The sequence below is a fragment of the Mytilus trossulus genome, chromosome 6 (genome assembly GCF_036588685.1).
Source record: "Mytilus trossulus isolate FHL-02 chromosome 6, PNRI_Mtr1.1.1.hap1, whole genome shotgun sequence".
In the NCBI taxonomy this organism is placed as follows: domain Eukaryota; kingdom Metazoa; phylum Mollusca; class Bivalvia; order Mytilida; family Mytilidae; genus Mytilus; species Mytilus trossulus.
Genome location: NC_086378.1, coordinates 41,499,372 through 41,521,738, shown reverse-complemented (window position 1 = coordinate 41,521,738; position 22,367 = coordinate 41,499,372). Strand labels below are relative to the sequence as shown.

Here is a 22,367-nt window from a genome sequence, read left to right as displayed (position 1 = left end):
TATGTCGTTACAACGACATCGCTATATTTAAAAGAATATGTATTACTGATTGACAAGAGACTAAATGACAAAGAAATTAACAATTATACGTCATCATAATGTCCCCGATAGTTATAAAAGCCCCCGTATTGTCAGCTATAAAAGAGGGAAGAAAGCTACCAGAGGGAGAGTCCCCGAAATGCTGTGTGGCAGACAGTGTTATTATTCAATTATTAGCTCCCTTGGTAAAACTCCAACTTTCATGTATTCTATTGTTAAATAATTTACATGAAGATTAATAAGTATATATTTGTTAATTGCATAGCTTTTGCTATTTGTATTCATTGGTTGAAGTTATTTATTAATATTGTAAAGTTTAATATTTGCATTGTCGCAAAATCTTTGGTTACCTTCTTTGGATACCTTCAGTGAGAAACTTATATATGTTATAGATACCAATTTAGATTAACTTGGCCCATAATGCTAGGGCTGTACAGTCAGTCAAAGTCGTTTTGATTAACAAGTTACCGGTCGTAGAATAGCTATGCCGTCGCACATGTTGGAAGAATGAAATGTGGAATTATTAGAGGACTGAAATTGTACAACCAAGTCAAGCCAAGCTTTCCATCTCCCTTTAAGTAAGCGCAAACTACATGGCTTCTTGGTATAAGGGAGTATTGATGTATTGATAGCTCTGTTTCTACTTTCAAACGTTGTGCACGCGCGATGTTCCTACAACCCCTAGGATTTAAAACAAAATCTTCGAAATTTCATCCGCAAAACAAAATAAAAATGTTAGAAAACACGAACCAATATTAAAACAAATTCAATATATGTTTTGAATTATGTTTTTACAGCTCTTGATCATCTCCTAAGTAATATATAGCATATTTGAGGATTAAAAAAAGAAAGCTATGTGAAAAAAACGGATGTCCCCATCCAACGTTACATTTATGAAAAACTTTTTTAACTCTTATGTATAGTGATCCTATTTCTTATTCTCTGATCTTCTTGATTCTTGACAGGAACAACGACATGTGTCGGTTCTTCGTGGCGTTAAAGCCGTTATTTTTCCAAATTTCATTTGACTCGACTGCATATTATAGTAGAAAATGAATAAAAATAGTAAGACAATAATAATATCTAACAAAAGTACAAATATTTGCCTCATGTAAGTTAAAATATTGCTGATTCAATAAAATCTTCTCTACACAGTCGTTTTTCAAACGGTAGCCATTTTGTCCAAGTTGATATTTCATTTTTCAAAGCAGTTAAGGCGGTTTTTTTTATAATTGATCAAAACAAAAGTTAGATATGCGAAGAGTAAAAAATGCCAAGATTCTTTCCTCATTAACTACATATTTGGGTCTTAAAGGAATAAAATGCTTCCATACATTACAAAACGGTAGCCAATTTTTCCAAATGTCTGAAAACGTCTAAAATCCTAAAGACGCTAATTTCCGACGTTAAATGTGCTAAAGTTTCAATTAAATGTTTATGATAATTAAAACAAATCGTGTTATGAAATTTGGAGAAAGATGTTAATGATTGTTGCCGAAAAAAAATTAGTGCATGTTGCTAAAGACTCCGCCCGGGGAAATAGAATTTGGAAATGGGGGGAAAATCCCATTTTGTAAAATAAATTGAAATTTATGTTACGGAAGTACTCCGACATAGATCATTTAAAGTCGTCACTTCAGTAAGGTGCAATCACCAATATCAAAACACTTAATACCAGTTCACGGAATGTTTTACTTCGCGATTTGTCCTGCTATTTCGTGATGAAAGTAATTCCTGTACTAGCGAAGCCGGAACTTTTCGTCAATATAAACTTGTGTATGAAATGGAGGTAATTGAAAGACGAATGCTATACAGCAACGAAAACCGTTTCATCGAATTAAAAAAAAACGGGATTATATTTTTTGTTTGCCGTTTTCGCGGACGATCCAGGAGTAGATTACTATATTTTAAAATGTATATATCTGAAGATGACTTGGGAAATAATTCTCAAGCCAAGGTTCAAGTAATTGAAGGGATGTATTTCGACAACTTATGTGTCAGGGAAAATACAATTCTATTCAAATTTAACCAAGGGTTAAAATGTTCGATTTACTTGCACAATGTCAGATATATTTGTATTGGGGATGAATTAAGATATAGAAATTTTATAATGACAGATGATATGCAACTTGAAAGTTAAACATCCTATGATAAAAAAATAGGAAAACCGTATACATGTACTTCCGTCCCATCTTTCCTTCCTACATTACTTGCAACAGTACTGCATTTTAAGTTGAAATAACTTAAAGGGTAAACATTATTATATCGATTTCCACAACTCGAGGTAATTTTTTGATAAAATGACATAACAAAACGAACAGAACCAGAATCAACCAACAATATAAAAAAAACGAATAAAACTTGCAAAAATTAATCGAAGTCAAAGACCCTCTTCGACGTCGCATTTTATGTGTAACGTGTTGTAGGAATATCGTGCCCAACGTTTGAAAGAAGCATTAAAGCAATTGATACTTTAATTCATCCTTATTACAAGAAGCCATGTAGTATACTCTTATTTTGAGGGAGATGGAATGCTGAGCTGGCAAGTTAGGCTCGCATATTCACATTGTATTATCTACCTAATCAGTCTGTACAGCCATTTGACAAACGTTTATTTATTAACCTCAATTGAGTTGTTATAAAATATATAAGTTTATCACTGAAGGTATTCAAAAAAGGTATCCAAAGATTTTGCGACGATGCAAATATTAAACTTTACAATATAAATAAATATCTTTAACCAATGAATTCAAATAGCAAAAGCTATGCAATTAACAAATATATACTAATTAAGCATGTAAATTATTTAACAATCAAATGCATTAAATATGAAATTTGGAGTTAATAATTGAATAATAACACTGTCTGCAACACAGCATTTCGGGGACTCTCCCTCTGGTATCTTTCCTCCCTCTTTTATAGCTGATTATGCGGGGGCTTTTCTAATTATTGGGTGCATTATGATGACGTATAGTTGTTAATATCTGTGTCATTTAGTCTCTTGGCAATCATAATACATATTCTTTTATATATAGCGATGTCGTTATTACGACTTGATTTGTCGAAATTACGACATGATATGTCGAAATTACGACATAGCGATGTCGTTATAACGACATGTTATGTCGAAATTACGACATAGCGATGTCGTAATAACGACATGTTATGTCGAAATTACGACATGCTATGTCGTAATTACGACATAATTTTTTTTTTGAATGGCCCTTATCGGCTTCCGTAGTTTCTCGTATATAATAACTTTGTACGGTGTACGGTATGACTTTCAATCATTATAAGTAGACAGGTTATATATTGCAGTGCCAAGTATTCCGCTTCCTTTCGCAGCATTCCTGGTATTATGCCTGGTTATGGAGAATTTAACCTGCAAGTAAAAGATACAAAGACAACAGATTCTGGAAATTACACATGTTTGATATTAAATTATTTCGGGCGTGCAGTAGAAACTATCGATCTTCAAGGTATTTATGAATCTTACTCAAATAGTGAAAACCCCTTCTGGAATTGTGTTACTCGATATCTATATGAAAACAAATACCCCAAAAAATACTGTAAATAATGTTAAATTTCTTTAGATTTTTTTTCGGCTACCACAGTGATCATTATGTATCTTTTAATAACAAACCGAGAGTGTGAAAATGATATATTTTGAATTTGTAAATATATATGTCTTACTATCGAGAAAATAAAAATTAGTACAATTTTTTAAATGCTTTTGAAAAGTAAAAAATAACTACCTATGGACTGAATTCGTAATTGATGATATCTTTTTGATAAATAATTCAGAGAATTCTCAAAATGCATTTACGATGGAATTTACTCAAGGTTACTTATTGAATAAATTGAATATCAAAAGTAACAATTGCTCTTTCTTAGAAATATTTTTTAAGTTTCCAATCCGGAAACTTTGTACAGAAATTCGTGACAAAAGGGACACTCTTCTATTTCTTCTTGTTTATGTCCCTTTCTTTGACGGTGGTTTCTTTGGCTCAAGTATACGGTGATGAGTATATCCTTATTTTTACGATGATGTTGTTAACCTAGGCCATGCAATTAGATACGATCCGAGGAAACTTATCATTTTTTTAAATACACTTATAAAAAAATGTTACATATTGTTTTTATTGGTATAATTATTATTTTTATCAATCAATTAAAACAAAACTGAATATAACTGTTATCAACCAATTTGTATTGCATGTTCTTGTACGTCAAAAAACATAGCCTCTATGCCTAAAATGGAACATAGATGTATAATGCATTTCTTTTCTTTTAAAGAAAATAGGACAGATACAAATAACATGTCAAAGGAATTTTTAAGCCACTCATTAAAATATATATTTATATATATATAAATCTAACTCTAACACTGTTTGGTGTAATTTTCAGACTTATATAAGTTTTCTGTGACTGTATCTTACATGATTTTGTAGATTCCGTCACTATAGATAATTTAGCTGATCTGTATAAATAACATCTCCATGCCTTATATAAAGTACTGTAGTACGACGCTAGAAAAAAACTGACGTGGAAAGGTAACACCCGGCCAACGTAAGCTTCATTTTAATGGTGATCGTGTGGTCTAGCGTCCCGGCAACAGTTCAGGCGATTTGGTGTCACGATATGTCAGTAGAATGGGTTCGAATCCAGGCGAATCCCGGCAAGGGAAGAACAAAAAATTTGCGAAAGCAATTTGACAGATCTAACATTGTTGGGTTGATGTTGAGACGAGTTGTATATACATAATGTACACAGCCATGTCTCACCATGTTTCTATGACGAATTGTATATATATATATATATAACTTGTCTAAACATCAACCCAACAATGTTAGATCTGTAAATTTGCTTTCGCAAATTTTTGGTTCTTCCCTCGCCGGGATTCGAACCCATGCTACTGTGATATCGTGACACCAAATCGCCTGCACTGCAGCCGTCCCGCTAGACCACACGACCACCTGGGCTCTCAAAAAAAGAGCTTTCGCTGGCCATATGTTACCTTTCCACGTCAGTTTTAATCTAGCGGCGTACTACAGTACATGATATATAAGGCATGAAGATGTTATATATATACAACTCGTCTAAACATCAACCCACCAATGTTAGATCTGTAAATTTGCTTACGCAAACCTCGCCGGGATTCGAACCCGTGCTACTGACATATCGTGCCACCCAATTGCCTGCACTGTATCCGTCCCGCTAGACCACACGACCACCTGGGCTTCCTAAAAATGAAGCTTTCGGTGGCCGGGTGTTACCTTTCCACGTCAGTTTTAATCTAGCGTCGAACTACAGTACATGATATATAAGGCATGGAGATGTTATTTTTACAGATCAGTTAAATTATCTATAGTAAAGGATCCTACAAATTAATGTAAGAGACAGTCACAGACAATAACTACATTTATAAGTACGCCTGAGCCAGTGACAACTATAAAACAGATTTATCCATCGGATCACCAGCAGTGATGGTGATACATGGTTGTGTACATTATGTATATACAACTCGTCTATATATATATATATTGAAAAGCCAAAACCATCATCATTAATGAAAGATTTTAGCAAACAATTACAGGTGAAGCGATCGGAAACCTCTTGTTTATATACAGTTTTGCAGCTTTTATTTGCTTCGTATTTGTCATTTTCAATGTTATCCTTTTTTTTCTAGCTTTCGTTTGTTTTGTTTTTGTCTGTTTTGATAAATATCTTTACCATCATTATCACCAAGATTCAATGTATCATCGTCCTCTCAATATACTAAATAGTTGTGGTTGTGTATTTTTCATTAATTAAAACGTACCGTTTTATGCAATTACTAGTTTCAGAGGATTTGTGGTTACTAAAAATAAATAAGTCTTAAATTTAAGTAATTTAGATATAGTAGTAGACAGACTGAGTGACATGTATTACAATATTAAGAACAATTAAAAACCAATTGTTCAGAGAACGCCAGTTGAATGTCTCTCCACAAACTTTTTCTAAATTATTGATGGAAAGCTTCTTCCGGTTAAATAAGTAAGGGAGATAATAATTATTGTCAACTGCCGGTTGATAACGAGTCACTTCCGGTCTCACATAATAACTTTATTGATACTGATTCAAAACATGTATGGTTTCTACATACTTTTACCTGTAATAAGGGAGATAATAAATACTTTCGGTTTAGAGAAGGTCACTCCCGGTCTCAAATGGTAGGTTATGTATGCATATTTAAAACTAATCTAGTTTATAGGTACTAATATCAATGAAATAATTGCTACTCCTGGTTTTCTAAAGGTATTTTCCGGTTGAAACTTTTCAAAGTCATATGCTTTAACAAACAGTTTATAAAAGACCCGATGGCTTTATCATGTATCAAATTGGAGTTAAAATCAATTAAACTTAATTTGAATCATTTGGTGTTCAGGGACAATAACTCCTATAAAATGTCACTGTATTGTTTCAGACCAAATACATCATATCTAAATTACAATTACCGGTGCATATACAAATGTAGCCGCAAGTGGACTGCAAGTAGAAATGGGTGACCCACCCTACGAAGAACGTAGGCAGTGCCTTATTACAAAATCGTTTTTGAACATATCTAGTCATGAAGATAACCATCCAACTAAGAAAAGTTTTGCAAAAAAGGCAACATTTCTTTGCTACTCCAGGGAAATAACACAGAATAAAAAACCATATTTTATTGTTTCAAAAGATATGATTAATCAGCATGATATAGATATTAACCACATATATAAATACAAACAATTCCCAACACCCCCTTGGCATTTGACTAAACCCCGTGTAGGTACACAACTTTCAAATCTCATCTCGAAAAAGGACAATCCACACTTAATTCGAAGTGAAAGTAACTTCATGATTGATACGCAGTACCGTCAGCTTTTAAAAATATATACGGACGGATCTAAAGATCCAAATTCTAATAAAAAATCATGTGCATTTGCAATACCTGAAATGGGAATAAAAAAAGGTTTCAAACTGCAGGCTAAGAATATGCCAATTTTCACTTGTGAGCTTATGGAAATATTTCTGTCTCTTATATGGTTAGAAGAATTTAAACCAAATAATGTTATTGTGTTTGTCAACTCTTTATCAGTTCTCCAAGCCTTAAAGAGTAATTAATTTAAGGTAAACAATTATGTATTGTACGATATTATATTTTTATACAACCAGTTAGTCAAACTAGGTAGCAACATAATATTTGAGTGGATCCCAAACCACGTCGGAATTTTAGGAATTGAAATTGCAGACCAGACTGCCAAAGTAGCTCTTAATGCAGATACAATAGATTGTCATATTACCCTATATAAAGAAGACATTAAATGTTAAACAAAAAAAAATTCAAAACAAATTTGGCAAAAACAGTGGTCAGATAAGCCAAAGGGAAGATTACTACACTTCTTCCAAAATAATGTATCATTTAAGATTACTATTTCACAAATTAATAGAGAAAATGAGCGAATAATATTCAGGTTAAGATTTGGCTCTATTTATGTCCAAAAAAAAAATAAAAAAAAATATCTTTACAAAATAGGGAAAAGCCCGAGTGAAATTTGTGAAAAATGCAAAGTCATAGACGATGTTGCACACTTTCTATTAGTCTTCTCAAAATATGATGTGCAACAAAAACAGATATTTGATACGCTTAAAAATAATGGAGTAGTATATCTCTCATTGAAACACCTTCTATCCGGATACACACAAACTTTCAGTCCCGTGCATTACGAGAAACTAATATACTTATAAGAAATAGGAAGACTCTCAACTACATGTATCGGTTAGCTTTAGTTTGGATATTATAAAACAAATAATGATGTATTTGGAACTAGTGTATATGAATTATTTCTCAGATGGTCCCTTAAGTTAAATTAATTCATCAAGTTATACAACCAGCAAGATTAAAGATAAAAGAAAAACTCTCCCGAATCTGAAATAATTTCCTTTCTAAATATCACTAGAATAATCATAAGCAGGTCACAAGTGAAATGCACACTTCACCTTTGTGTCGGTCCATTGAGCGTAATCAAACAGACTTTTTTTTCTACCTGTGTAATACATCAGTAAATCATTCACCTTTCAAACACCAGTAATAATTGACCATGATGATGAAATGCACGCATTTAATTATAACAAGTATCAACATTCAATTTAAACACTCTGATCTATTGAAGAGTAGTATACTAGCTAAGTTAACAGTAAATATTAAGGGAAAATACAACATCATTTTAAGATTCTCTACAATGTACAATTACAGTCATATTTTTTAAGAAAAGAAAACAACAAACACAACACACTAAGCTTAGATATTTAACAATAGAAACATTTGCTACTAGTTTTTTTTTTTATGAAAGTGACACTTATATTTATCTTAATTATTTAACGTTATATGTTAAAAGATGAAAGGAAAATACAATATGTCTATTCAGATTTTCAAAAACTGACAACTATAGCCATAGTCATATTGCCATGATGGAAAATAAGAAAAATAAACAAACACAATCACTACGCTGTAGAAACAAGAGTTAAATCCTTTTCTATGACAATAAAATGATAAAATCTAATTTGTACTAGAGGATGTCAGTTATACAGACACACACAGATTATTGTATAATTATATAAATGCTTATCCCAGCACTTCTGTTTCGCTGACATTCTCTGTACTTCCAACAAAATCAAACAATGTCAATGTTTAAATAATATACTGGTATTAAATGTTTTCATATTTTTCAATTTTTGCTCAATTTATATATTACATATATATCTTAATAGGCGATTAAGGGTGTAGGTAGGGATGATTTCACGTTCAATGACAGAAGTGTTTTTTTCTCGTCAAGGAATGAGGAATCACTAAATACCAGTATGTCTTTGGAAATTTATTTGGAAAAAAATTGACGCAACTTGCCGTTATGGAAAAGGAAAAACTACAACCAATCCTTACTTAAGGATTCTTTATTTGCTACATCAATCCAGGGAGACGTCCTTACATTAGTAGCATTTAACTAGCACATGTCTTGTTATATGTTTCTTAATATGCTTTGTTTTATAAGTATATCACAGACGACACCAAAGGTGAACAACCAGATAAAATGTCTAAACAATTTTATGAAACCTATTAATTGATAATGTACATTTCATTAGGGACTATCATTTGCTTTTTTTCATTTTCCTATTACATGTACTTTCCGTTTTGTGTTTTTTTTTCTCTCTACATATATATATTTCTTAGTAACTCAGTCAACCATGTTCGTCAAAGTTTCATATAATTACTCGCCAAAACGTTATACTAAAAATAAAGTAAGGACTGAAAGTATAAATACATAATATTTATGTTATATGAATTCAAATACTACATAAGTAAGCCGCCTACCAGAACCAATAACAACAACAACATAATCACAATTAGGCAAACATTTTGAACAAGTTTTTGTTATATATATCTTTGAAAGTGACAGAGGGGATCAAATAACAAGGAAACATACGAATATAACCTTGACCTTTCACCTTGTCATCAAATCAATATACCTCAGGTAGCTATTACTTACCATTCATGCTATAGGGCATGAAACAAATTTGGCGGAAGAAGGAACAAAAAATCAGAACATATACAATAGGTCTTTCAACAGAATAGTGGAAAGACCTTATAAAAACAATGGATTTAATTTTGAAACACTCAGACACATATTTACATACTTAAAACGTTAAGATCGACAACAGAAATTATGTAACAAGATAAACAAAAATATTAGGCCCTTCCTGAAAATCCGAGGTAACGTTTCCTCTATGTTTTAGCAAAGCTATAGGTTTTGGATTTGTTTAGTTTTAGGAAACAATTAAGATTTCATCCCCAAAACATGAGATTTACATTTGTAAGGTTTTTATTTTTGACTATTGTATACATATGTGCCAAAGCGATTCATATGTTACTCATTATCTTTTTGTTAGAAATTCAATAATCAAACATCTATCATTTCTTTTTTCTGTTTGTAGTCTCCAAAGCATGGAATGATTCTGTACGTGACTCAGGTGTTAAACCATTGACTATATCAAAGATTTATCCAGACTCTCGCACATTGAATAGTGATCTATATTCAGAATTCAAGGTTATTTGTGCAGTTAAGGGATTTGCATACCCTCAAAACGTACGTATACAAATATACATTGCATTTAAAGGGGCAAATCTGTATGGCATGTAAAGGGCACTTGCTACGAAGTATATAAAAGATCTAAGATATGCTTTTTGTATTCAATCATTATTGAAAGTAAAATTGTAAAACTATAACTCCCTTTAAGCAGCCAGTATGATTTAATTTTGTTGAAATAAGATAAGAAGAAATGATGATGACTTATTCACTTGCAAGTAAATAATTCGACATCTTTGAATCCGTACTCATGTAAACTTCAATTTAACTCCTAAGGTAGAGATTGATAACGCATGCAGTGTGCGTGTTCGGTTACTTAAAGGAAAAAAAATGTCAACATGGAAAGAGAAAACAAAGGTAAATAATTTGAATGTCTGATCCGATCAACAAAAAATCATTCTGATACAGGTAAAAACGATGATTAACATTGATCGATCTTTAATCTAGCTATACTATAGAATTAAACAGACCTAGAAATATCCACTTGCACGAGAAGTTTCTTAATTAATTATATCTATACCTATGTTTATATCGCTTATATGACCATCGGATGTCTTTGAGGGTCAACTCGATGGTAAATAAGATTGGGTCTAGGCTAAAATACACACGAAACGATGCTACATATTATCGAACCCATGCTTTGTTAATTATTCGTATTAGACTTTCAATCTTTTGGATAAATGTTTGACATTGTTATAAATCAAATATGATAATTCGAGTTAGATCGAGCTGTGTATATTTGTGTCCATTCGTTTTTCGTTTTGATATATCAAAAACAACAAAACGATAAACATGGACCTTAATCGGTGAAGATGAATTTCACAGCTTATGCCCCTTTAATATGCCGATATAACTTACTAATGAAGAGAAATCGACCTTTATACAGAACTTAATATATGAGAATTTGCGTAAAACCGGTGAACATTAATTTGACAGCTAGTCCCTTCTTTAAAAACATATTTTATTTTGTTTTTATATCTCATACCTTGATGGAGTAAATATCATCAAGATGACGGTAAGTGTTGTTGAATTTCTCCATAAAAAGGAATTTAGGCGTTTTTTTACTATGTTCATCGGTCGTTCGTTTTTCTTTCTCAATAAAACAAACTATGACATTCAAAATTAAAAAAAAATCATTTTTATTTCAAAAGAAATAAAGCATTCGTCACTTTTGAGAAATAATTTAACAAAACACAGATTGAACGTGGCCGTGTACTTGAATATCCAATGAACAAAAAAAACCTAAGTACAATTCTGAGAATTGTTACGAGTTGGTTGATCGTTATGGAATAATTAGTTATCAAAGGTACCAGGATTATAATTTAGTACGCCAGACGCGCGTTTCGTCTACAGAAGACTCATCAGTGACGCTCATATCAAAATAGTTGTAAAGCCAAACAAATAAAAAGTTGAAGAGCATTGAGGATTCAAAATTCCAAAAAGTTGTGCAAAATACGGCTAAGGTAATCTATTCCTGGGATAAGAAAATCCTTAGTTTTTCTAAAAAATCAAAGTTTTGTAAACAGGAAATTTATAAAAATTACCACATAATTGATATTCATGTCAACACTGAAGTGCTGACTACTGGGCTGGTGATACCCTCGGGGACGAAACGTCCACCAGCAGTGGCATTGAGCCAGTGGTGTAAATAGTTATCAAAGGTACCAGGATTATAATTTAGTACGCCAGACGCGCGTTTCGTCTACATAAGACTCATCAGTGATGCACATATCAAAATAGTTGTAAAGCCAAACAAATAAAAAGTTGAAGAGCATTGAGGATCCAAAATTCCAAAAAGTTGTGCCAAATACGGCTAAGGTAATCTATTCCTGGGATAAGAAAATCCTTAGTTTTTTCTAAAAATTCAAAGTTTTGTAAACAGGAAATTTATAAAAATGACCACATAATTGATATTCATGTCAACACTATAGTGCTGACTACTGGGCTGGTGATACCCTCGGGGACGAAACGTCCACCAGCAGTGGCATCGACCCAGTGGTGTAAATAGCTATCAAAGGTAATAACCGTTTCACAAAAGATATTGGATATGTTCCTTACGTCGTAACTACAATCCCCTTCCCTTTCATGAATGTGACCTACCGAATTAGACTATTTACTAGATTTGTTATCACATAAGCAACACGACGGATGCTTCATGTCGAGCAGGATCTGCTTACCCTTCCGGAGTACCTGAGATCACCGCTAGTTTTTGGTGGGGTTCGTGTGGTTTATTCTCTAGTGTTCTATGTTGTGTCATGTGTACTATTGTTTGTCTGTTTGTCTTTTTCATTTTTTAGCCATGACCTTGTCAGTTTATTTTCGATTTATGAATTTGACTGCCTCTCTGGTATCTTTTGTCCCTCTTTAACTGACTTCTAGATCAAAGCCATTTACGATTAATACAAAAGTCATGCATCTAAGACTAAATAAACAATTAGTACATATCCAACACATGTATGGAAAACTAAAGACCAATCAAAACGAACCCACCGAACACTGAGAGTGATCTAGTATGCTCTAGAAAGACAAACAAATACTGTTCCATATGTTGCACTGTCGTGATGCTCATATCAGTAGTAACTGACTTACAACATGGTCAATAATGATATTACTTCTCGCGCCAGATCTGATTTTTTATTCATAGGGATTTTCTTTATGTGTTTAAAATTGCTGAAATTGAATGCTTTCTTACTGGTCAACACCTTATTGATTTATGATTAAAGGCCAATCCTGAAGTATCCCCATGATTCATTTGTGAATTATATTGAAGTTAATGGGGTATAAGTAGGAAAATCATTATTTATTTAATTGTGACGCATTAATTTTTGTCATGAAAATGTAGATTTAAATAAAATTAGCTCCTTGATGGGTGCCCCTATGTGCCTGTTTTTACGGATCATTCAATCTATTGCAACATTTTGAAATTTAGGTATAAAATTGTATGAAAAACTGTTGGCATAGGTTGAATAGTTTGTCACAGATTAAATGTTATAAAAACATAAATTAATTAGGGGCTTATCAATTTACAATCAGTTTAAACCTACCGTTGTAGTATACTCAATATACAATTTCTTTTACCAGTACTAGAGAAAATGTTGGTTATTGTGTGTTTAGGATCTCTATTTCATATATGAATGAGTTTTAAATTAACATAATGAAATAATGGGTGGACAAGTATTTTATAAGTCTTATTAAAGAAACAATGATCTAGTCATATTAGATAACTATCAGTGAAAAATATAAAAGTCTCAGAAGTCCTACTATAAGATATGATGCTGCATCTGCACAATCAACTGGTGTCTTGTTGTTATCCTTGAGTCTCTGGGGCAAGTTTCACAAAACTATCTCATGAGTAAGACATGTCTTAGGATAGTTTTACGGTATATATTCTTGTCCTTCGGTGGGTTTTTTTCTAAATTAGGACATCTTTAAAAGTTGGTCACAAAGTAAGGACTACACGAGAGGTTTCTTATGTTCTTAGGATAGTCACAAGTTTGTTTATATAAATAACACTCATTTTTAATATTAATTTTGTAAATTATCTTTTTTATTACCCAATTATCAATTCGGATGATGAAGTTCCAAATAAGAGACACAAAATGTAACCATAAATCTTACAACTCAATATAATGAATAAAAACAAACACATAAATATGTACTTCAATTTTATAAACTAAAACAAAGTAATTACAGGGTGCACTGTCCCACTGAAAAGTTGCAGACTATAAATGGACCAAAATCATTTTATTTGATACTTATTTTAAATTTTGTATTGCAAAATTCATTTGATTTAAAAAAAAAAAAAAAAAAAAAAAGTTTCTGTTGAAGTATGATATATTTTGTTGCTTGTTGAATAGATATATTGGAAAATGTGGTATAAATGCCAATGAAACATCTCTCCATCCAAGAAACAATTTATAAAAGTAAACCATTATAGGTCAAAGTACGGCCTTCAACACAGAGTCTTGGCTCACCTCGAACATTGAGCTATAAAGGGCCCCAACATTACTTGTTTTAAACCATTCAAACGGGTTAACCAACGGTCTAAGCATGTTTCATATTAAATACAATAAAATAATGATCAAACTTTATCATACAAATCTGCACAAATGAAATAAGCTTTTTAACTCGTTTTCTCAAGTACAGTTAATATACTGAAATGTTTAATTTTAGATTTTTTTTTTATTATTATTAATTTTAGATTTATTTCATCACACTTTTTCTAGTATTTGACAATTTTTGTCTTTTAAGAAAAAAATTATAATTCTAATTTTACTACAACACAATTTTGCAAATACTTCTTAATGTTTCTGAGTTTTAAAAGAGTAATAGTTAATGCTTAAATATATTGACTGTATTTAACCTATTATTAATTAAAAATTGCTATAACAACACCTATTGTAATTTGTTTTTAGGCATAGGTTGAATATATTTTTATCAAATGTTGGCATAAGTTGAATACACCGTTTTAACACAGGCTGTTTCTTATCCTCAAAACCATGTCTCAGATTTCCTAAACAAATCAATAGAACACATTTTAATACCCAGTTTCATTAAGTGATCGCTTATGACTTGATGTTGCAAACTTCATTGAAGGTTTATGGGAGAATGGAATACAATAGGAAAAATCTTAGACACAGTTCTGGACGTCAAAATGTGTTGTACAAGAATCTTTAAATTATATTGGGATGGTATGAATAACAAAGAAGCTAATTTCATTCAAGTGTGGCTTTACAATTGAGCAACTAATTACTGAATAATTGATTATGTGATAACTATGTCATGATAAAATTGTTACCATTTGCATGATTGATCTGTCTTCTTCTTTTGATATCTCATTTATAAAATTAAGAGCTGGATGAAAGACATAACATCACTTTAAAGTTGTCTGATTGGGGGTGAAAAAAAATTTGTATTGAAATATGGGCATTTGCCAATTATTGTAATTGTGTTTGTGCCAATAAAATATTTGTATTTGTATTTGCATTTGTGCTACCGTAACTGTATCTTGTATATCTAAAAAAAAAAATTGGTATAAGGTAACCCCAACAATTTTGACCAAGCGTAGTGAATCTGTCCTACTTGCGAGGGTCTGAACTCTTATAAGATAGATATGTAATCGGACTAACATCTGTTGTACTCTTTGAAACAGTATACATTGTTACATTTTTATAATTTCGGATATTGCTAGTCACAGACTTTTCAAGCCAGTTCGCATTGGAAAAGATGAAAAAGAGAAAAGATCTTTTCTAAATCTTTCCTTTGCCAACAAAGGTCTCGATGGCGTCAACCTAGGCGATATCCTTCATCATAAATTAGTTCAATCGAAAATACCTCCTTATTTCAAAGACCAGTCTGTACCAATAATTTCTTATACCTATACCAAACCTATTGCAACTAAAATTTTCAATTACAAACGCGTTTTGAAGGATCTCGATATTGACGACTTCAAGTCTAAACCTCCTGATTGCACTTGTGCTAGTTCCCAATTCACATATAATCCTGCTGGCCACGTTATTACCGGTGACCTTAACATTGTTAATAACACTTCTCTACGAAACGTGTTATCGAAAGGTTCGAAATATCGTGAGCCTAAATCCATCAATTGGAAACACAACTTTAAAATTTTGATGGATTCAGTCGAGGATTATGCCAGGCAATGGGCTAAGCGCGAGATGGAAGACGTAGACACTCTATCCGAATGGATTAAGGCAGTGAGGTCGTTTATACAAATCAGAATTAAGAAACTGAATGGGTCCATCAATGCCCATGCTACGTCAATCTTCAAAGATCCAAATGTTGCTAAACACCTATCTGACCTATATGATGAATATGTTGTTGTCCCCGCAGACAAAGCCCCAAATAACATCGTTTTTATCTGTAAAAGTCATTACATTAATAGCTTGATAAACGAATTAGGTATAGACAATTCACTTGGAAACCCAACATATACCCTCACGACACTTACCAAAGAGGAAATCCTGGATAATCATAGGTCTGTTCTTTGTTCCTTTGGTATTTCAACCAAAGATGAAGAACTGGATCTTCCATCACTGTATTGGATACCTAAACTACATAAGTGTCCTTACAAACAACGGTATATTGCTGGGTCTTCCAAGTGCTCCACGAAACCCCTTTCTAAATTATTAACATCCATTTTATCAGCAATCAAAGACGGGCTTCAAAGTTATTGTGAAACTGCCTATTCTAGAGGTGGCGTGAATCAGATGTGGATACTTAAAAATTCCAAAGATCTTTTAGAGTACATACAAACTAACTCTCTTTCATCTTGTAACAGTATTCAAACATTTGACTTTTCTACTCTTTACACAAGTATTCCACATTCCAAACTAAAAGACAAATTAAAAGAGTTGGTATTACTTTGCTTCATAAAAAAGAATGGCCAACGTAGATACAAGTATCTTGTCTTAGGGAGGGATAAATCATACTTTGTAAAGAATCATTCTGATTCAAACAAAAAATTCTCTGAAACCGATATTATCAAGATGCTTGATTTCTTGATATTGACAACATATTTGTTACGTTCGGAGGACGTGTTTTTCAACAGACTGTCGGCATCCCAATGGGAACAAACTGTGCCCCTCTACTTGCTGACTTGTTTCTTTATTATTATGAGGCTGACTTCATGCAGGAACTTCTTAGGAAGAAAGATAAGAAGTTAGCAATATCCTTTAACTCTACTTTCCGCTATATAGATGACGTTCTTTCACTAAACAATTCAAAATTTGGTGACTATGTGGATCGCATCTATCCCATCGAATTGAGATAAAGGATACTACAGATACAGTTAAGTCGGCTTCATATCTTGACTTAAATCTAGAAATTGACAATGAGGGTCGGTTAAAGACAAAACTCTACGACAAAAGAGATGATTTCAGCTTTCCAATTGTGAACTTTCCATTTCTAAGTAGCAACATTCCAGCAGCACCTGCATACGGGGTATATATCTCCCAATTGATACGATATTCCCGTGCTTGCATTTCTTATCATGATTTTCTTGATAGAGGGTTACTGCTCACAAGGAAGCTATTAAACCAAGAGTTCCAAATGGTGAAGTTGAAATCATCCCTTCGTACATTTTACGGACGCCATCACGAGTTGGTTGACTGTTATGGAATAACCGTTTCACAAATGATATCGGATATGTTCCTTACGTCGTAAATACAATCCCCTTCCCTTTCATGAATTTGACCTACCGAATTAGACTATTAACAGGATTTGTAATCACATAAGCAACACGACGGGTGCCGCATGTGGAGCAGGATCTGCTTACCCTTCCGGAGCACCTGAGATCACCCCTATTTTTTGGTGGGGTTCGTGTTGTTTGTTTATTCTTTAGTTTTCTATGTTGTGTCATGTGTACTATTGTTTTTCTGTTTGTCTTTTTTCATTTTTAGCCATGGCGTTGTCAGTTTGTTTTAGATTTACGAGTTTGACTGTCCCTTTGGTATCTTTCGTCCCTCTTTTGTTACCATAGACTCACATACACGCCAAAACGAGATCATATTTCATCATTTGAACAATTGAAAATCCGCTGCCCTAATGATGGGATGTATGTTTTCATCTGCAGATAGGTCACTATCGATAGGAATGTTTTGTTAGCATTATTTTCTTGGCAGCGACAAAATGTAAATCATACGGATTGCAAATTCCAACGTTAAGTACTCATTAATATGGTTTTTTTTAAATAGATGACATGGGTTTTTTATGGGGTTGCTGGAAACTACTTACAGTTGTCAGCGGATGAAGAGGTAATGATCAGTGATACTACTGTAAAGACATTTTCAACACAAAACAGGACAGGATGTTTTTACACTTTGTATGTTGATAGACTTCATTTTAGTAACAGTGGAAAATATGTGTGTGAAGCTTCTAGTGTTGATACTGGTTTAGCAATGGACTACCTTAACTTGACGGTATCAGGTAAGCTTTCTTGAAAATCATTGATTTGTAGTAGAAGGTTTTACCACCAGTCCATCATAACATTCTGTTCTTGACTACGAATTGTAATATAACTTATTATATCCGCTAGTGTATTTTTTTCGTTCAACATCTTCACCATTTAGAATTTTACTAAAAGAAAACGAGATTTCAAATAAGATGTTAGACTATCTTTTAAATTTTCATATTATGGTATTTCACATTTAAACACCTTGAGTTTTTCATAAAATACAAACGTTGTCATTTTTGTCGAGCATAGCGATCCTATACATTCCGTCGTCGTCTTGGGTGGCCGCAGCGTCTACAATTATTCACTCATTGGTTAAAGTTTTTGAAATTTTAATAATATTCTTTAACTTCCCTACATTTCTACCAAACTTGGACAGAAATTTGTTGATGATCATAAGTTAGTTTCCAGAAGTAAATTTTGTCAACAAAAAATCTTGTACATCCGTATTTTACTTATAAAAGGGCTATTTTTTTGCCAGTTAACATATTTTTCACTCTGTCTTTAAAGTTTTAACAACTTTCTTAAAGGGGCACTAGCTGTCAAATTTCCGTCCACCGATTTTAATAAAATTCTCATATTTTATTGATAACAATGTATAACATTTATTCCAACTATTAAAAGTCTAAAATAAATAATAATCAGGGCACGAGCATGAAAATACGTAGCTTCGTTTTGTGTGTATTTTTTAGTCCAGACGCCATCTAATTAGTTATTGAATTGACCTCTAAAGTCATACGATGACCATATAAGCGATGATAACATAAATACAGATATGAATAGATTAAGCAAACTGGTGCTGTTGGGTTATTCTAGGTCTATATAATATCATATTATAGATGAAAAATATTTTTTTACCTGTATAAGAATGTTTTTTTGTGGATCGAATAAGTCAATTAAATGAGTTATCTTTGTTTCACGTTCAATGTTGACATTCTTTCTCTTTAAATAACTACACATACAATTCACGTGTTATCCATTTTAAGGTAAGGGGTTAAATTGAAGTTCACATGATTCAATGAGGTCGAATTATTCAAGTCAAGTGAATAATTAATAGTCAATGTTTTTAGATTATTTAAAAAAATATTGAACCATACCGGCTTCTAAAAGCTAATTATTATTTCACCATTTGCATTTCATTATTGATTGAGCAAAAAAAAAAAAAGGATATTAGATTTTTTTATACATCTCATAGCAAGTGCTCCTTTAAAATATTATGTATTCCTGCCAAACTATGCCAGAAGCTTATTTATGATCATAACCTATAACTTGAAATCAAACAGACCTACAGGCCTTTTATAACTGACTATGCGGTATGTGCTTTGCTCATTGTTGACCTATAGTTGTTAATTTCTGTGTCATTTTGGTCTCTTGTGGACAGTTGTCTCATTGGCAATCATACTTCTTTTTTATATTCTAAACCAAATCTTTATATTTATGGAAAAAATTGGTAAAGGTTTTAAGTAAATTATGGTAACGATATTCATGGTTTAATAATTTACCATTAATACATAGAGTTCGTAAGATTTTATGTCTGGAGAATTTTAGAAAAGGTATCAAAAGGCCTCTCGGTTATTTGTCTTTTTTCTGTTAAATTCCATAATTTTCGTGGTTCTGACCTCAAACCACAATTATTCTTCCCTTTGCTACAATGCATTTTTTGGTAAAAATCAAATTAAATTAAAAAGTATGCACTGCTTCAAACATAAAATAAATGTAACCGCTTATAGATTATCATTATTCTTATAAAATAAAACAATCAATCAGTTCTTTTTCTTTTCTGTTGAGAGCCCTATGAACGTGCCAATGGTAAGATAAAAATCTTGAATAAATGTATAAGGCTAATTTCTACCACACCATGCAACTGATATGATCCCTTTAAATAGTAAACATTTCCAAGAAACCAGTAGACAGAATATTTAGGAAGCTTTACCCCATATAATAATTTGGAACTATATTAAAGTGTATTTCTATTAACTTTCAATTCCAAGTTTCCTCTCCACGGCGATCACTGCTATGATTATATAGAGAGTCTCTATATATTATAGTAGTATAATCATAGTATACATGAAGATTAACGCGAAAATAATTGTACTCTCTCCGAGTACTTATGAAAAGCATGTGCAAGTTTTAAAACCAGAAGTCTTATCTATGACTCAAAAGTCGGTTTGATGACGGAAACAATATCCAGACGCATTTTTTTTCGTTTTTCACCCAAAATAACTCAATTTAAATAAACATAAGAATGGATGATAAATGCGACTATGCATGGTTAATATAGGACACAGAGGCATGAAGATTAATTTATTGTGGAAGGAAGACAAGCGACACACAAAATGAAGTCTTCATGTTTAATAGTATAGATATATATATAACCACTTTTATAAAAAAAAATCGGGAGTTATGGATAAACACTACCAAAAAGTCATATATAAAATTGAGAATGGAAATGGGGAATGTGTGAAAGAGACAACAACCCGACCAAATAAAAAAACAACAGCAGAAGGTCACCAACAGGTCTTCAAGGTAGCGAGAAATTCCCGCACACCTATAACTGGAATAAATATACAAAAAGAACATATATAACCATTTTAAGAAGCATGAATATTAAAATGTTAAACATAATACAGTGCTATAATTCGTTGATTTCTACAAACTGCATTCGGTTAATGTGGATAACGTCAACTATTGCAGATATGCCAATCACTGATTTTCTCTTTTTTTTCGGCATAAACATCCATGCATTTTAAAAAGCAACTTTTCTTTCACATATTGCATCTTGTTTTAATGCATATTGAAGAGACCAAAAGCGTTCACTAAATACATATAAAGACGTCGCAAAAGAGGTTCAGCCATCTCAAATTGATTCGGGCAAAATTCTATTTTTTCGTAGCAAGGCAATACCCTATTCAGTCCGGTCATGGACAATGGATATTATAGTTTTTGAATCGCACTCTCTACGATAAATATGCGCATCTGATAGCAAAACCTTACAGCAAATGTTTTTCTCCAAAAGTGTGTTCAGTCTGTCTAAATCGTTTACGTCAGTTACAATTCCTGGAGTCTGTTAATAATGAGTTCCGTTGGATTTTTTTGTACATTTAGTTGCATAACTATGCCAAGTTTCACAACAAGTTGCATGCACTGTGCATTTACATTCGGAACACAAATGTTCATTTGACGCTGTTTTGGGCATATTATAAATACCTGGCATATCTTTGCAGTTATTATTTTTATTGGAAATGTTGGTATTATTAATTTTGATTTTGAAAACTTGTATATTTAATAGATTTGTTTATTTAAATAACACTGCAAAAACTGCTACTTTTATATTTGATAAATGGACAGGGTGTGAAAATTGTCCACTTTAAGATCAAAACAGTAAGAAATAAATTTGTTTGTCTTTATTGGATTTATCTATAGTAAACAAATGATCTTTGGGTTATTAAAATCCCTGAAATAATATCAAGGAATCTATGAAATAATTTTTTAAAATTTTGAGTGATCATGTTAAATCGCTGGTCATTTTCTGGGATGTTTTATAATCACTAACAAATTTCGTGATTATGCATAATCCATGAAAAATCGAGGATTCTACGGAATCCTTAATGATTCAAACTCACTATTACATATATAAGTCAGAATTATGCACATATACAAAGGTAATATAACTGTTGAAATACTTCGAAATTGACAAAGGTAATAAAGATTAAAAAAACAATATGCAGGCTTTCCATGTTAGCCTTTTCTTTATATTGTTTTTATTGATCTTGTATATAAATCAAGTGTAACTTTATATTCTTACATGTACATTATGTAGTATGCACAGTTATAGTAATGTTCTATACTTTCATCCGTATTTCAAAAGTTTATTGTAATGTCTTGTTTCAAATTAGAAAGAAGTTTTCGCTTTGGACAGACATACATCACTGTTCACGGTAAAGGTTAGGTTTGAGCATATGCAACTATGTTTACTAACAACGCATATTGTGTCTGCCTTTCCTTCACACGAGCCTGTTTATCAGTAGTTTTCTGGTGGGTTTTTTGCTGGATTTAATATTTGTTTTCTGTAAATATATTTTACATTTATCAGGCCGTTAGTTTTTTGTTTGAATTGCGTCACATTTTTTCATCACAATAACTAGCTCGTTCACTGCTTTCATAGATCTTCCTGAACAATATGAATTGTACAACAG

At 32.2% G+C, this 22,367-nt stretch overlaps 1 protein-coding gene across 1 annotated transcript in view; it reads left to right on the top strand.

Moving 5' to 3' along the window:
• The window catches only part of LOC134721351 (fibroblast growth factor receptor 2-like), a 250,008-nt gene that overhangs the window by 73,067 nt on the left and 154,574 nt on the right, over positions 1 to 22,367 (top strand). Inside the window, exons 5-7 of the mRNA XM_063584292.1 lie at positions 3,358 to 3,518; positions 10,051 to 10,202; positions 17,915 to 18,146. Of these exons, the coding sequence (XP_063440362.1) occupies positions 3,358 to 3,518; positions 10,051 to 10,202; positions 17,915 to 18,146 (545 nt within the window). The remainder of the gene's footprint in view (positions 1 to 3,357; positions 3,519 to 10,050; positions 10,203 to 17,914; positions 18,147 to 22,367) is intronic.